This window comes from Cyclopterus lumpus, chromosome 12 (assembly GCF_009769545.1).
Source record: "Cyclopterus lumpus isolate fCycLum1 chromosome 12, fCycLum1.pri, whole genome shotgun sequence".
Classification (NCBI taxonomy): domain Eukaryota; kingdom Metazoa; phylum Chordata; class Actinopteri; order Perciformes; family Cyclopteridae; genus Cyclopterus; species Cyclopterus lumpus.
In genome coordinates this window covers 21357638-21375229 of record NC_046977.1, presented here as the reverse complement: position 1 = coordinate 21375229, position 17592 = coordinate 21357638, and the positions used below count along the sequence as shown (strand labels likewise).

Genomic DNA, 17592 nt, shown 5'->3' with positions numbered 1-17592 from the left:
GAGGAAGTGGACAAAGTAAGGACCTTCACAATGTGGCCGTGTGTGTGTGTGTCTGTGTCTGTGTCTGAAAGCAGTCCTGTTATCACTTACTTCCTGTCCCGTCCACCTGCAGGCGGAGCACGAGCTCCGGGTCGCTCAGACGGAGTTTGACCGACAAGCGGAGGTGACCAGGCTGCTGCTGGAGGGCATCAGCAGCACGCATGTGAGTGGCTCTTAACAACGTGAACCTCTTGTCTCATGGTGACCAGCATCATTTAGCCTTTAGGTCTGTGAACCTCTTGTCTCATGGTGACCAGCATCATTTAGCCTTTAGGTCTGTGAACCTCTTGTCTCATGGTGACCAGCATCATTTAGCCTTTAGGTCTGTGAACCTCTTGTCTCATGGTGACCAGCATCATTTAGCCTTTAGGTCTGTGAACCTCTTGTCTCATGGTGACCAGCATCATTTAGCCTTTAGGTCTGTGAACCTCTTGTCTCATGGTGACCAGCATCATTTAGCCTTTAGGTCTGTGAACCTCTTGTCTCATGGTGACCAGCATCATTTAGCCTTTAGGTCTGTGAACCTCTTGTCTCATGGTGACCAGCATCATTTAGCCTTTAGGTCTGTCGCTATTTGTTCTTGTCTCATGGTGACCAGCATCATTTAGCCTTTAGGTCTGTGAACATCTTGTCTCATGGTGACCAGCATCATTTAGCCTTTAGGTCTGTGAACCTCTTGTCTCATGGTGACCAGCATCATTTAGCCTTTAGGTCTGTCGCTATTTGTTCAGCTCCTCATTGCTGAAGAAACGTCTACTTTGCTCAAGAGATACAAATACTTTATAAATAAAGGGATTATTATTATTATTATTATTATTATTATTATTTCTCTGGGATAGCAAGATGTTTGGGGAGCTGGGAGTCGCATCAGCAACTTCAGTGTTAGTTGTTAGCTCGCCAGCCAAAAACCAAAACCAGACAATTAACAGAACCAGAAAAGTAACATATGGTTACGATATTATAGGCAAATTCCAGTGTTTTTAGACCAGATATTAATTTTATTTTGACAACTTTTAGGCTAATCTAGATGGAGAATTTAGTAATTCCCCACTATAATTCTTGCCACTCAAATGTTGGCTTATACCAGCATTTATACCATGTTGGGTCTAAGTTTAACTAAAAACATTTCCATAAAATAATATATAGTAATTATTTAGTTAGTTAGTGATGAATGTTTTGAGGGTGGGGAGGACTTGGACACATGACCTCAGTGTACAATCCTGCCCAACCATTTGTTTCCAGGCAACCAGTGAAATACTCTGGTCATAAATACAGGCCGGCCTTTATACAGATCAAATGAACAGGATATAACATGTTACATAATTAACTTCTAAGTGATGGTAGGTGGACTTTGCAACTTTTGAACAGAACCCGACTAGCTGGTCCCCCAGCTTCCAGTCTTTAGCTAAGCTAAGCTAACATATTTAAAGGATAGGTGTGAGAATAGTATGAATCTTCTCTGTGAGCTCTTCACCAGAAAGTGAATCCACTTGCATTGTTGTGTGCAGTCGCCTGTCAGCCACCAATAAAGTGACACATGAAAAGAACCGGAGCTTTAAAGGAATATTTTCAATATAATTCACATGTAAGGAGGCATATGTCATTCCAAGTTGTGCTGGATATGCTGTAAGTTTGCATTAAACATGTGGTGAATGACGGGGAGTCTCCGTTGTATTGATGATGAGCTTTTGACTGAAATAAGGAAAGCATTGTATCTGATTATGCACGGTGGTGTAGTGGTTAGCACTGTCGCCTCACAGCAAGAGGGGCCCTTCTGTCCAGCTTCCTCCCACAGGCCAACCACATGTAGCTGAGGTTCATTGATAGTTAATTGACTCTAAATTGCCCATAGGTCTGAAAGTGAGTGTGAATGGATGTCAGACATGCGGTAGTCTGGAGACCTGTCCAGGGTGTAGACCCCTTTGTCCAATAAGCCCCCATAAGCGGTTAAGTATCATGGGATTCCACACACTGACTTCCTCTTTTGCTTTCTTCCCTAAGCTCAACCACCTGCGATGTCTGCAGGATTTTGCAGAGGCTCAGGCCACTTACTACGCCCAGTGTCATCACTACATGCAGGACCTTCAGAGAGAGCTCAACACGTGAGGATTCTCTGCTGTTGGTAGCTTCATCTGTAACATGTCTGACCGCTAGATCAGGATCGCTCAGTCATTCAGGTCCAAGGGGAAGGGGGGTAAACATGTCTCCTTTAGCAGAGTTAACCACAGACTATCTGCTGATCAGCCAGTGTTGGCTTTGGCACACACTTCCTCCAGCTGGAAATGCTTATTATGCTTCCACCATTTAATGCTTCCACAATTGCAATTACCGGACAATCCTGTGCTAAACATTAGTCTGCCTTGTTTTGTCTGAACAACACCAGACGTCTGAGAAAAGATACAAGTGCCCTAATTTCCCAAAAACATAATGAATCCAATTATCCATTATCTTTTGTTTCCAAACAGCATACATATTCTCATATATCATCGTAGTCTGACAACTGCTGTGAAGTACCACAGGAGCTTTACTCCATGGTGCCACCGAGTTAATACAGCCCTCTCTCTTCATGCAATTAGCATGAAGAGATGACACTGCTCTCCGTCAAGAGGTGTCATAAGGCTCCTCCTAACATGACGTCTCCTCCAGCACCGGTGGACTGGACCGATGGACCATTCTGGGTCTGTCCAGCTTCACATCTGTCTCACGTCCACAACATATACAGGAGACTGGTGAGGTCCTTCAATTAGAGGATCGACGGTTCGATCCCCGGCTCCATGTCGATGTGTTCTTGGGCAAGACACTTAACCCCAAATTTCTCCCGTATCTGTGCCTAAAATTGCATTCATATTCATAATTTCCGCATGTTTTAATGCTTTGATTACAGGAATTTCTTAAGCGGTTATATTAAACCTTCATTGGATAGTTGTTCGTGATGACCCCTGCTATGTCCATGTCTAATTTCATGATATTTAACTGTACAGGTTTTGCAAAAGATAAATTCAGCTCAAATAATCATAATTTCTTCATATTTAAGGAATTCCTGTAATCAAAGGAAATTCTGACTGATGCATTTACGCCTGAGGCTCGTTTTGTCGATGTGCCTGGTGTGATCTCGTCACACAATGGTCTTCGGCCACTGAAAACCTGGAGGTCTATGTGAGATATAAATGCAAATGAAACCGAGTAGCAGCAGACCTGGGACCAGCTACCACATCCAGACCACAGTGCTGATCTGAGCTCCTGGATCATACATTAAAATAATAAATACATAAAAGTAGCGAGATAAATGGAAGAGTAAAAAGTAAGCAGCGTTAAAAGTACAAGTTACTAGAGTCACCAGTTACTACTGAAATAAGTGTACTAAAGTGTATTGGCCAGCATCTGCAATCTCTTACTATCGCTCTACATATTTATTCTGTATTCTGTGTCAGTCATCATCAGTTGTGATTTTATTGATATATTTTTTTAAATCTTCTATAGTAAGCCTATAATACTCCAATAACATTCCAATTGTGTATTTATCCATCATGTTCGTTTCACTGTGTTATTTGTTGCCTATAGTATCGCTCTATAATATATTATGGTATGCCTACAGCCTGGAACCAACAGCACCCAGACACGGTGTGAGCTATTCATTCAGGTTTTAGGAGCAGTGTCCCAGTCAGGACGCTAGTCATTAAGCAGCAGGATAAAAACACATTCTGAATTTCTAAAGTCACGAAAAAATATTGAGTTTGGGATCCTCCCTCAAGAATAATTTCAGGTTTTTTACTTTTATTCATTGTTTGTTTATGACTAGCATAACATTGTATCAATAAATTACATCACCCTAATTCTCATCACCCAAGAACCTGATTGAGAAGGTAGAAAAGAGTACCGGCAGCTTGTGAGAAGTGCCGGAAAAAGTCCCAGTACGCCACGGAGTAAAACGTGGAAATGGTGCTGGTACTGCATACTGGTGAGCACCGGCTTTGGGTCTTTATTGTGCTGGAGAACCCACGATCTTCGACCCAAACCCAGTTTTCTCATGTTGGGTAGCACAACGTTCTATTTTGGTTTTGTCTGTACACAGAACATTTGCCCAGAAGGATCGTGGTTTGTCCAGGTCCTCTTTGGCAAAGATCAGCCGTCCTTTTGTATGTCCTTGTTACAGCAGTGGGGTCTTCTTTGGCCTGCGCCCATTTAGCTCTTCATGGTTTAGTTTGTGGCACACGGTCCGTGTTGAAACCACGACTCCAGATTGTTTCAGGTCCGCCTTCAGCTCTTTGGACGTTACTACGTGATGTTCCACAGTTTGCACCAACCCTTAAAGAATCCTCATTGATTTGACCTGTGAGTTGATCCCTGATTTGAAGGGTGCAAATACCAGTGCAATCTTATAGTTTATTTAGTCCTATTGTAAAAATACAGTTATTGATTTTGCTTTTCTGTCCTAAACATCAGTCTCTATAGACCAAAGCTGCTTCACTAGATTAGTTTTGTTCAGGAGATATTCTACATGGTGTACTTAAATGTCAGCAGCACCACAGCTCAATCAACACGCAATCATATTTCCATTTTTTTGCCATGGAACACCATTAGTACCCAAGTCTGGATGTGACTGCTGTCTCTGTGTTTATAGTAACAGCATACAATAGGTGGAAAAACTCAACTCCTTCATTTGTCTTCCAATGTTCACACAGTGCTATTGCCGTCAGCGCCCCCCACCCTACTGCTGCTCTCTGCCCCGACCCCGTCTCCTCTGCTTTCCTGTCTGGACCATCTTCTCCTGGGGCCCCAGCCTCCTCTCTGTCTAGTCAGAGGCCCAGCACCCTGGCTATGGAGCAGCTCCCAGTCACAGGCACCAGAAAGGCCAAGGTCCTGTATGACTATGACGCCCACAATGTCAGCGAGCTGTCCCTCTTGGCTGATGAGGTAAAGTAGGATATTCTGAGTCACCCCACACACCAACATCTCTGTTAGACAAGGAGCAATGCTGGACCTACTCATGAACAGAAAGCAGTTGGAAGACTTTTGGCTGTGAGACTGGTACAAGTACAGAATATTGCATATCAAAAATCTATATCCACTTTGAGCATGTCTGATATATCAGCCTATCTAGACAACCCATCTTTAAAATTCAAAGTTTTAAGCTGCCATCTGCTTATTCTTTGCCAGGTCCGAGGGGCTGAGGCCTTTCTCCGCATGCACACATTCTTTCTCACACATACCTACATACGCTCTGGACTTCTCCGTAGTCTGCTGGGGGAGCAGCATTGGAGCCGGAGACACCAACACACTCTCTAAACTGGTGAGGAAGGCCGGCTAAAGCACAGGTGGTGGAGAGGACTCTGAAGAAATTATTGTCCATATTGGATAACCCAGACGACCCTCTCCAACACCTACTGTAGGGACAGCGGAGCACGTTCTCCAAAAGACTGCTTCAGCTCAGCTGTCACAAGGACAGAAACAGGAGAACATTCCTGTTCCAGAAGAACATTCCAGATACTAGGAGAACATTCCAGGAGAACTTTCCAGATCCAGGAGAACATTTCTGCTCCAGGAGAACATTCTTGCCCACTGCAATTAGTCTGTACAATAAATCACCTCTGACCAGACCCTCCTCAAATGAACATCAATAAACACAACCTCCCAACTGACTGTGACTCTTCTGACGGTCTTCCAGACTGGCTCCGGCTCTCTCTGACGGTCTTCCAGACTGTGACTCCGGCTCTCTTTGACGGTCTTCTAGAATGGGGCTCCGGCTCTCTTTAATGGTCTTCCAGACTATGGCTCCGGCTCTCTCTGACGGTCTTCCAGACTGTGACTCCGGCTCTCTTTGATGGTCTTCTAGACTATGGCTCCGGCTCTCTTTGATGGTCTTCTAGAATGGGGCTCCGGCTCTCTTTAATGGTCTTCCAGACTATGGCTCCGGCTCTCTCTGACAGTCTTCCAGACTGTGACTACAGCTCTCTTTGATGGTCTTCTAGACTATGGCTCCGGCTCTCTTTGATGGTCTTCTAGAATGGGGCTCCGGCTCTCTCTGACGGTCTTCCAGACTATGGCTCCGGCTCTCTCTGACAGTCTTCTAGAATGGGGCTCCGGCTCTCTTTGACGGTCTTCTAGAATGGGGCTCTGGCTCTCTTTGATGGTCTTCCAGACTATGGCTACGGCTCTCTCTGTCGGTCTTCCAGACTATGGCTCCGGCTCTCTCTCTGACATTCTTCTAGAATGGGGCTCTGGCTCTCTTTGATGGTCTTCCAGACTATGGCTACGGCTCTCTCTGTCGGTCTTCCAGACTATGGCTCCGGCTCTCTCTGACATTCTTCTAGAATGGGGCTCTGGCTCTCTTTGACGGTCTTCCAGACTATGGCTCCGGCTCTCTCTGACGGTCTTCTAGAATGGGACTCCGGCTCTCTTTGATGGTCTTCTAGAATGGGGCTCAGGCTCTCTTTGATGGTCTTCTAGAATGGGGCTCAGGCTCTCTTTGATGGTCTTCTAGAATGGGGCTCTGGCTCTCTTTGACGGTCTTCCAGACTATGGCTCCGGCTCTCTCTCTGACATTCTTCTAGAATGGGGCTCAGGCTCTCTTTGATGGTCTTCTAGAATGGGGCTCTGGCTCTCTTTGACGGTCTTCCAAACTATGGCTCCGGCTCTCTCTGACGGTCTTCCAGACTATGGCTCTGGCTCTCTTTGACGGTCTTCCAGACTATGGCTCCGGCTCTCTCTGACGGTCTTTTAGAATGGGGCTCCGGCTCTCTTGGATGGTCTTCCAGACTATGGCTCCGGCTCTCTTTGATGGTCTTCTAGAATGGGGCTCCGGCTCTCTCTGACGGTCTTCTAGAATGGGGCTCCGGCTCTCTCTGTCGGTCTTCCAGACTATGGCTCCGGCTCTCTCTCTGACATTCTTCTAGAATGGGGCTCCGGCTCTCTTTGACGGTCTTCCAGACTATGGCTCCGGCTCTCTCTGACGGTCTTCCAGACTATGGCTCCGGCTCTCTTTGATGGTCTTCTAGAATGGGGCTCTGGCTCTCTCTGTTGGTCTTCCAGACTATGGCTACGGCTCTCTCTGTTGGTCTTCCAGACTATGGCTACGGCTCTCTCTGTTGGTCTTCCAGACTATGGCTCCGGCTCTCTCTGTTGGTCTTCCAGACTATGGCTCCGGCTCTCTCTCTGACATTCTTCTAGAATGGGGCTCTGGCTCTCTTTGACGGTCTTCCAGACTATGGCTCCGGCTCTCTCTGACGGTCTTCTAGAATGGGACTCCGGCTCTCTTTGATGGTCTTCTAGAATGGGGCTCAGGCTCTCTTTGATGGTCTTCTAGAATGGGGCTCAGGCTCTCTTTGATGGTCTTCTAGAATGGGGCTCCGGCTCTCTCTGACGGTCTTCTAGAATGGGGCTCAGGCTCTCTTGGATGGTCTTCCAGACTATGGCTCCGGCTCTCTCTGACGGTCTTTTAGAATGGGGCTCCGGCTCTCTTGGATGGTCTTCCAGACTATGGCTCCGGCTCTCTTTGATGGTCTTCTAGAATGGGGCTCCGGCTCTCTTTGACGGTCTTCCGGCCTTTCCTCATGCCTTCGTCTCTACTGCCGTTTATATCGAGAGAGACCCAATTAGCCGCAGCTCGGCCCAACCATGCTCCGACAGTATTATACAATAACTTGGAGCCGTTGCTTGTATAAAGTTCCATCACCAGTTGTTTTTGAGTTTGAAGGACGTTTGTTTGATGAGTCTCGACAGCACTGCTAGTGTACGTTATTCATTCAATCACACAATACAGACACACCTGGTGCAGATCTGCACATTCTTCAGAGTGCACCTTTCTAGTTGGTAGCTGAGATTCTTCCACCTGTCTATAGCGGCCGTCAAGTGATCTCTTTTGAGCAGAATGTAAGAGATGATGCATTGTATTCTGAGCAAAAGTGCAATTCAATTCAGTTTATTTTGTATAGCCCAATATCACAAATTACAAACTCCCCTCAGAGGGCTTTACAATCTGTACACATACGACATCCCTGACCTTTGACCTCACATCGGATCAGTAAAAACTCCCCAAAAATAACCTTTGACAGGGAAAAAAGGGAAGAAACCTTCAGGAGAGCAACAGAGGAGGATCCCTCTCCCCGGATGGACAGATGAATAGATGTCATGTGTACAGATGAACAGAGTTACAGAGTTACATAAACACATTACATGAATATGACAATGTATGAATGGAACTCCAATCCATGAAACAGAAGGAGGTAGAGAGGAGGGGGCGGGGCATCAGCAGGGCCAATGGGAGGCCGGCTCACCAGCATCAGACACCTCCAGGTCCAATGGACCCTATGAGACGTGAAGTCACAACGACTCCGGGGAGGAAGCAGAGTTAATAAGGTGCAATGGAGAGATGTAAATTCATCCATAAGGAGAGAGAGAAAAGGAGATAGGTGCTCAGTGTATCCTAAAACATCCCCCAGCAGCCTATAAGCCTATAGCAGCATATCAAGGGGCTGGACCAGGGCAAACCTGATTCAGCCCTAACTATAAGTACTATTAAAGAGGAAAGTCTTAAGTCTATTCTTGAATGAGGTGACTGTGTCTGCCTCCAGGACTGAAAGTGGAAGCTGGTTCCATAAAAGAGGAGCTTGATAACTGAAGGCTCCTGAGGTTCCTGAACGCATCATCTCTCTCTCGCGTACTGCATCACTTCTGGTTGCCAGCTTAGCAGCTTGCGATGTCTTCCTCCTCTCCCCCCTTTCTCTCTCAGAGATGCGTCCTTTATCAGCACTAAGGTCTAATAAGACCAGTACAGAGATGAGTCCTTTATCAGCACTAAGGTCTAATAAGACCAGTACAGAGATGAGTCCTTTATCAGCACTAAGGTCTAACAAGACCACTACAGAGATGAGTCCTTTATCAGCACTAAGGTCTAATAAGACCAGTACAGAGATGAGTCCTTTATCAGCACTAAGGTCTAACAAGACCAGTACAGAGATGAGTCCTTTATCAGCACTAAGGTCTAACAAGACCAGTACAGAGATGAGTCCTTTATCAGCACTAAGGTCTAATAATACCAGTACAGAGATGAGTCCTTTATCAGCACTAAGGTCTAACAAGACCAGTACAGAGATGAGTCCTTTATCAGCACTAAGGTCTAATAATACCAGTACAGAGATGAGTCCTTTATCAGCACTAAGGTCTAACAAGACCAGTACAGAGATGAGTCCTTTAGGAGGTACTTTGTAATCTTCACCAGTCCTGTCTCTGTGCTGTGGTGTTTTCTAAATCCTGACTGAAACTCCTCATTCTGTCTTTGCTGGTTTCTTGACTTGGACATATCTTTTGCTGTAGTCTTGGTGTCAAATAATCAACTTCGTAAAAGTGGTAAAGTACCTGGCAAATATTACAAGAGGCAGAGCAGGAGGGAAACTCAATGAATTGTTTGGTAAACTTGTGGTTAAGTCTAAGAACATTTGGTAAAGGTTTCATAATTATCAGTGTATGGCTTATCAGCATAACACCATGCTACCTCCTGGAGTTATTGCTTGTGATTTACTGTCCTGTCTGCTTTTTGCCTTGGTCTTACTGTATCTGAGGGGAAGTGGAGGCAGATATGGACCATAAAAAACATCGGAGGCTGAAGGGTGGATGGAGAAAGATACTGCAAAAGTCAAGAGATGATGTTACGTTATTTTGCTTTTTGTTTCCCTCTGCTTGGGAAACAACCTTGCTATTAGTTTTTTCTTGTTTAAATAGCTTCATTTTGGTGGAAGATCTTTTATGAAATATATATTAAAATGTACAGTTTTTTTGTTTCTCCAGCTCATAACTGTACACACCGTACCAGGAATGGATCCTGATTGGTTGATTGGAGAACGGGGGAACCAAAAGGGAAAGGTCCCGGTCACCTACCTTGAACTGCTGAGCTAAAGGACCAAACAACAGGACACACACACACATTTGTGTGCATTTAGTACACTTGTATTCTGATCCTAAACACTTATGCAAACCGTTTTGTTGGGAAATGTTCTATACATAGGGATGACTCATGGGAGGAAATGGCAAAAAAACGCTTGTTTTGTTTGGTGTGTGTGTGTGTGTGTGTGTGTGTGTGTGTGTGTGTGTGTGTGTGTGTGTGTGTGTGTGTGTGTGATATGAGGTTACAGCTACACTCCCTCATTCTGTGAACGGAGCAGTTTGGGTGTTTTTGGATGCAAACTGAAACGTAATTATTCTCAATCTTTCATTTGTGTTTTTACCACAAAGCATTTATGAGGCATTCAAAAGACGATGCTTAATCCTTTAAAGGATTATTTCGATTTATTACGACTTTAATTCTATCAATTATGAAGAAGTTGTACTCACCAAAGTAAGTGAGGAGAATTGGGAAAACAGAGGTATAGTGACAACAGAGTTTGATGGGGCAAGAAACACAAGCCATCAAGAAAACCCACAGTTTCACCAGACTGTCTACTTTCTAGAGCTGAAGTACAATGGGAACTTTCTGCTTTACATTTGTCATGAATGTTGGAATCTGTCCATAGTATAACTACACTAGCATAGTAGTCTACCAAGCCCAACACCATTGTGGTTAAATGCCACCTGCTTGACCGAATGAGTGCATTGATGAGTACCCAACGTGTAATTAACCAGAAATATCCTTTGCAGAATAATGTGATGAATTCTACCTGCTGGCTTCCTCTTCTCTCTGGTCCACTTTCATCTTCACAATCTCCAACTGTGGCAATCTGTGACTATTTCATCATTTGTTATTAAAACATCTGTTAGCTGCTGAGAAGGGCTTTCACCTGAAATGGATTGTTATGTTGTGTATGTTGCTGCACTGTGAACATCGTAGAACTGAAACTTACAGATCGGGAAGCTTGGAAGTTTACAATCTTAAAATACAGAAAATCCTGAATCACCATCTTACCAGTAAATGACACTTGCTGTTGGTTTGTGAAATGACTGTTTAGTGATAATGCTGAGTCATCATCATGTTTTCTTCAAGGACAACATGACACGGCTTGTGGTGCTATAGCAGGTTGGTTCATAATAGAAATGTACTTCCTGTATTAGGAGCACTTAGGCCAACAATAAAGGGGTTCATAAGGATGATTACAAAATGAAGTTAGCCTAAAGAAGTGTTGCAACAAGGCTAAAAGCAGATTGCACAACACAAAGACGTTAGCCTCTCCATATGACACTGAGACTTTAAAAGTGTCATGTCAGAAGCACTTATTCTTACCATGCAACAGTGACATGACATAACCGATCGCTTTGATTATGTAATGTAATTAGTTTCCCACACCATTTGACATCAGTCTCCATAATATAGTAACGCCATGACAATAAGTGTTGCAACAGAGCTGTACTGTGATTTGTGATGAGCTCCTAGATCTCTTGTTCTCAGGAGAACCGGTCACAATCATCAGGCTCAAAGAAGTGAGAAGGTGGAGTCTTGTGTGACTAATGTTGTATTGTGTGTAACTTTATTGGGATGGTTTTCCTCACCAGTGCAATAAGGGTGAGACATTGATGTGTGTAATGCTGTAAGTCTTTCAAAGGGAACCCAAGTTTGATGTCACATCACAAGTAGCTAACAACAGAAGCTAGAGTAGACAGTAGTTTAGTGTATACGAGTTAAATATCTTCCTGCTTCCCAAAGGAGGATGCTTAAAGATGTTGTGACCCCTGACTGTTTCTTTAGAGCCACCAAAATAACCTTTATTTTCAATCAAAACGTCAGAATGCAATGACATTTGCTTAGTACATTCATGCTTTCCTCTAGCGCCACTTTTCGGACTGAGTTTATTACCTATATCTATTACTGATCTAATAACACCAATATGTTGTTTGCTCAGACACTTGGCCTTCTTCATAACTTATTGGAAGTTTGAGTCTTTCTTAACCTTGGTTATAGTAATTAATCTTACCACATTTCCCAATATCGGTCGTTTTCCATTGCTTTCCACTGAATTTGATATTTTTCATTAGCCAAAGGAGTTTCCAAACACAGATGAGCAAACTCCATCCACTCATGTAGAGGGCAGTGGAACTCTCAAGGAATAGCTTGTCAGTGGATTTAAGAGTTAAGAATATTTAGTAAAGTATTGAATATTCTCTTAAACAGGATACCTGATGAGGACTGAAGAACACATGTAGCATGTGCATCGTAGAAACCAGTCTGTTCCCACTGGATGTAATACTTCATTTGCTGTGTGTGTGAATTATTTCAGGATTTCAAGGCACATTCATTTTTATCGGCTGTGTTTCCTGTTTCTTTCATGTTTATAATTTAGCGTGTTGTTAAATGCCTGGAGGAGGGACAACAAAATGTCCAGACATCTTGTTGTCACCACATTGTCATTTTCCAACTCATGGCCACTGGTTTGATGTGCAATAAACATGCATGTGTGTTACAGTGATATGTGTGCTTCTTGAATAGCCACAGCACAGATGAGTATTACACTAAAATAATTGTCTGGAAGAAATTGTATAGTTGTTAGTTACCCAGATTTGGTGGTCATTGAGAGGTGAAGTCCCGCCCCTTCCAGTGGACCACCATTGGGTTTTATTTTGAAAAACATGTACAGTAGTACCCATAACAGGGTCAGACAAAACATTGTTTTGATTCCATGGATTAAACATATGTTTGTCAATTTACAGATCGTTGTGCACATCAATAAAGTTTTATTTTAAGTACCAGACTGTGAAAAGACATCATTACAAAGACGTGTCATAAGTGATCTCTCTGAAGCTACTGTGTGTTTCCTTACAGGATGGACTCACACCAACAAAAGGTCTCGCTCGTTCTTTCTCTTCCCGACTAGTAAGATAACTTTGCATTTTAGTATGAAAATAGCTCAAATAGCTAGCTAGCTAACCAAGGTAACGGCCATGTTAGGGTTAACCTATGCACATTATACAAACTAAATGATACTGCAACAAATGTACTGCTCGCAACATTGATGCAGTAAGCCAAGGCTCAGTTGTAGAGCAGGGTCCTCCTTTGATCGGAGGTTCGATCCCCGGCTCCGCTAGTCCATGTCGATGTGTCCTTGGGCAAGATCCTTAAACCTGCGTGTGAATGTTAGTCCTGATGGGCAGGTGGCACCTCTGGTGAAGCTGTTTTCTCTTTTTGGAGAACGCCATGTGAAATAACTTCTCACATACCAACTGTTGGCTCTCTCTCCCCGTCTCGCCCATGTGTGTGAACTTCACATATTTGATTGGCCGAGAAGCATCATGTGAGATGGTTTACAACGCGTGTAAAAGCATCTTAAAGCCACTGGGGGCAAACGAGAGGACTTGTTCGGACACGTGTTCTATGCCACAAACCGATCACTGTGTCTGTCGATCCGTTGATCCATTTATTCCATTGCACATTGACCCCATAGCATCAAATCAGCATTGTTCAATCTTACTAGTATCAAATCAATCTTACATGCTTAGTAACAGAACACGACGGGATAAGACGGGACGTTGACACGTCAAAACCTGTTTGCTTCCCATCCATTCCCTCTGGGCACTTCTACGGTAATGCGCCACCCGGTGTTCAATGTTAGAACTACATGTCTAAATTCACCCTTTGTTTCCCTTAAAGATAAAAGAAAAGAATAAAACTACATTATGGCCCCAACAATGCGTGCATTTGGTCAGTGGGTTTCCTGGACCGCCGTAAAGGCTAGAAAAGCTGCGTCGTTTCAAATAGAAATGCTCCATCAAAATGTTATCATTCTCAATTATTTATCGGTTATAGGTCCAGGTCCGTAGACAACGGCGTCTGGGTCCATACTGGGAACGTGGTCCGACTATTAGTGAACCCCGGTACAGAATTTCTAAAAAAGTTAGAAGTCATAGAAGAGATACATGTTAAAATAATTCAACAGTCGTAGGTCAAAAAGTATTTTAAAAGTCATCGTAGAGTATGTCAACATTTTTTATTAAAAAGGCAAATTTAGTATGTTGAAAAAGGTCAATAGTATTTTTTGCATCATAGGGAAATATACAACTTCTTGTCGGCAACAGTCGCTGATGTGATGGACATGCTAAAGCAGGCCTAAGTTATATTTTCAAATGAAGTTTGTTTGTATAGTCAAATATCATATTAAATATATCAATAGTAGGACCACAGCAGCCGCAGGGTTCCTAATCATCTGATTTCCAAGTCAAACAAAGGTAAATAAAGTAGTTACAGCTCTTTTAAAGAGACCAAACATCAGACTCTACTGTACTGTTGGATAACAGTACAAGACCAATAGAAAATATCCAATGAGTCCAGTACAGTTCAAAATCCCCAAAGTAATATCATCTCATTGCAACATTCAATACGCTGAAACTGATTCTTTATAATAAACAACAGTCTTTCTTGTTAGAGGTGTAGCAATGACAAAAATGTATAATTAAGATTTGAGTGAAAAGCGAACGCTAGGCTAACCTAACAGCCACTGTAAGCTAACACAATGCTGACTTTATAACCCTACAATGTACCTTAGTAGAATGGAAGTGAATGGATCCTATTATTTATGCTGTATTAAACAATAAGAAATGAGTCAATTTTCAATTAAATACAATCTCCGCTCAGAGGGCTTTACAATCTGTACACATACGACATCCCTGACCTTTGACCTCACATCGGATCAGGAAAAACTCCCCAAATAACAGAAAAAACCCTTTCAGGGGAAAAAAGGGAAGAAACCTTCAGGAGAGCAACAGAGCAACATGAGGTTGTCTTCTGGTTACTTTTGATTTATTAATTGAAGTGGCCGTGGGACAGACACAGTCTCTATAGAGTTAAGGTGGGTAATAGTCGACAGTCTTTCCATTACATTACATTACATGTCACTTTCCCAAAGCAATGAACCAGCAGATTGACAGAGAATAGTTTGCAATGAAAACCGATGACAAATGTGAATTATTCTGAATAAATGTCATAAGTCTTTTTGTAAAAACCTCTAAACTTATGCTGAGATACACCGGGGGTCAAATTGTTTGTGTCATTTAGCTAATGGAAATGATTTACTTCAATACAATTGAGGCAAAGTTGTGTCAATATTACTCAGACCGCTGACATATTAAAGGAAGAAGTGAATGAACGAGTGGAGATGTCTACTCAGACCCATGGGAGATGTTGGAGACACCTCCATCATCAAAAGAAGAATGAATATCTCTTCAGATGGAACAATGCTGTTGAATCGATGTCAACGAGCATTAGAGCTGTTCTGGAGAACAACATGGTGGAACAACAAGACATTTCCTGTAATTTGTCAACCATCTGCATATACTATGTATCTTTCAAAAATGAATTATTTAATCATTATTTTACAGATACATGATTGAGACATACAGTCTAGTCATCGAGGCATATTCTCTATGTAGCTCACATGATGTCTGTGCAAGCTTTTCCACAGACGTATAAATTAGGTATTAGTTTTGCTTCTTGTGCGTATAGGGTTGCCCCCAAAACCTTCCAAATGATCAAATCCAGAATATTGATGAGGTCCAGAGTTCACGGTTCTGCCATTGGTACTTTAGGAGTGCGACCTCTTGAAATAGACCGACTCCCACTAAGTACAGCGCGAGACACACTTTGTGGCAGAGGGACGACATGAGCTCTCAGCATCTACTGGATCTACATCTTTTTCATATACAGTATGTTCTCATTGTATGTATCTTTGTGTGATATGGATGTCGGCTCTGTGCACATGACTCCTCTTGCATTGACCTGGGAGAGTTGTACTTATCGGAAGCAGGGGTTAAAAGGACCAACATGTCTTATGTTGTACGGATTGTAAAGCCCTCTGAGGCAAAATTGTGATATTTGGAGTATATAAATAATATTTAGAAAATTGGACACAAATTGTGTTTTAACATGGTAATCAGCTAGTTAGCAGACTGAAAGCCACTATAAACACATTTTCAGTTTTAAAAAAAGGAACATATGTCTTGTTGCACCATGAACAAAATACCAATACATTTGAGGACAGAATAGTTTTTTATTTGTCTCAGTTTCAAACACTTAACGCTGTGAAAAAAACACAACACAACTACTTGGTTAGTTTTATGGTTTGGTTTAAATAAATATTGTTTGTTATGTAACGTAAGTTACGTTAAACATTCAACTTAACATTAAAATAAGTCAATGCTAACTTGTAATTGTGCATGGGACATGGGCCGCCTAGTGCACTGGGGGAAAGTCCCGTGATCGGACCCAAAATGTAAATGACAAACATTCTGTTGCATGAGAACGTCGTTTTTGGGGTTTTGAGCATGTGGAAAGATTGATATAAACGTATTATGTGTGTTAGCTTTGGTGGATTGGACACGCTCAGTACGTCTCCACCTCTCATCCAAGGTCTACTTGGTATGATCCTGGACCCAGTGACAGAGTCGGAGGCAGTACGTTTGTGGACTGACGGTGGAGAAAGAGCGGCCTGGATGTCTCAGTCTCTTCCACCAATGCTCCAGCCTCTTCTTAAAACTGTAAACTGTGAAAATGTCAATGATGCCGATGAAGTAGCGCTGCTCAGGCCCATCAATGACGTGCAGAGGATTCTTTAGGTTGGGCAGTAAACGTCGGTTTTGGACCCTGAAGTCTGGAAGCTCAGCTGCGTCACTGCTTGGCCCTGAATGCTCGGGGCACGTTGGAATAGAGCCACCACCTGATGCATACCGGCAATCTGTTTCAGACAACGTTAAGGTGGAGTCATCTTCGGGGACTGGAGCTATGCCTGCGTGGAGAGGGCTGGAGCCTGGATTCACAGATCTAAAATGAAAAGGTCACAGAGGAGATACAAGGTCTATGTAGCCTCATTCAAAATACATGTATGTTGTGAAGGGTTCTAAACATGTGTATGTCATAATGTTAGTAGGAGTAAGAACAAGAAACTAGGATGTATTTAGCCAATCCAATTACAACAATTCAGATGTAGTATGATTTCATTGACAAATGAAGAAATGTGTTTTCCCCTAAACGGATCATGATTTATGTTGGCTGGATGACATCCATCCTCTCTCTCTTATCCGAGGCCAGGTGTTAGAAGCAGCAGCCACATGTCCAGCTCTCCCTGAGATGTTCTCCGATGCGTGTACTAGCGGTGTGTTTCCTGGACCTCTACGAATGCCAAAGGCTAGAGGGTCCAGATACAGCAGTTCTTTTTTAAACGTGCTTAAGCAAACATACAAAATTGTAAGGGATCACCAAAGTTATTACAATTCACCCTGAGCGGAACATGAATCATTCACCCAATAAATGAAAGTTAATACAATTGTACAGAACATCAACGTCTGTACGAAGTTTCGTTGCAACCCATCCCATGATGTCAAGATGTCTCAGTCCAGACCAGGTAACGTTCTATTCCCAGACCACTATGTGGAACATGTTTTATATGTTTTATCATTTGCTGATGAGTTACAGCTGTTGGGGGAAATTAATCTGTGAGAAACACTAATCAGTAAGTTTTTTGATGCTATAATTAAATAATCACATGTTTCTGGCACAGAGGCTGAATCAGTGTCTGGAGTATTTATCATATTCAATGTTTGTTAAGAACATGATCATATGACCTTTAACCTTATAGCATTTGTTAT

At 42.9% G+C, this 17592-nt stretch overlaps 2 protein-coding genes across 6 annotated transcripts in view; one reads left to right on the top strand and one right to left on the bottom strand.

Annotated features, from left to right (window-relative positions):
- Positions 1–12704, top strand: part of LOC117740953 (endophilin-B2-like) — a 34090-nt gene extending 21386 nt beyond the window's left edge. For 2 of the 4 annotated variants that reach the window (XM_034547634.1, XM_034547632.1), the window contains 4 exons: positions 113–202; positions 2041–2141; positions 4722–4953; positions 9823–10081. In XM_034547634.1, coding sequence (XP_034403525.1) covers positions 113–202; positions 2041–2141; positions 4722–4953; positions 9823–9930 — 531 coding nt within the window. In that variant the 3' untranslated portion in view covers positions 9931–10081. Of the gene's footprint in view, positions 1–112; positions 203–2040; positions 2142–4721; positions 4954–5196; positions 5478–9822 lie in introns of those variants that run through there. The other 2 variants (XM_034547633.1, XM_034547631.1) reach the window with 2 other exon arrangements.
- Positions 12705–15978: 3274 nt separating this feature from the next.
- pip5kl1 (phosphatidylinositol-4-phosphate 5-kinase-like 1) overlaps positions 15979–17592 on the bottom strand; it is an 11059-nt gene continuing 9445 nt past the window's right edge. For both annotated transcript variants that reach the window (XM_034547670.1, XM_034547671.1), the window contains one exon: positions 15979–16768. In XM_034547670.1, the coding sequence (XP_034403561.1) occupies positions 16360–16768 (409 nt within the window). In that variant the 3' untranslated portion in view covers positions 15979–16359. The remainder of the gene's footprint in view (positions 16769–17592) is intronic.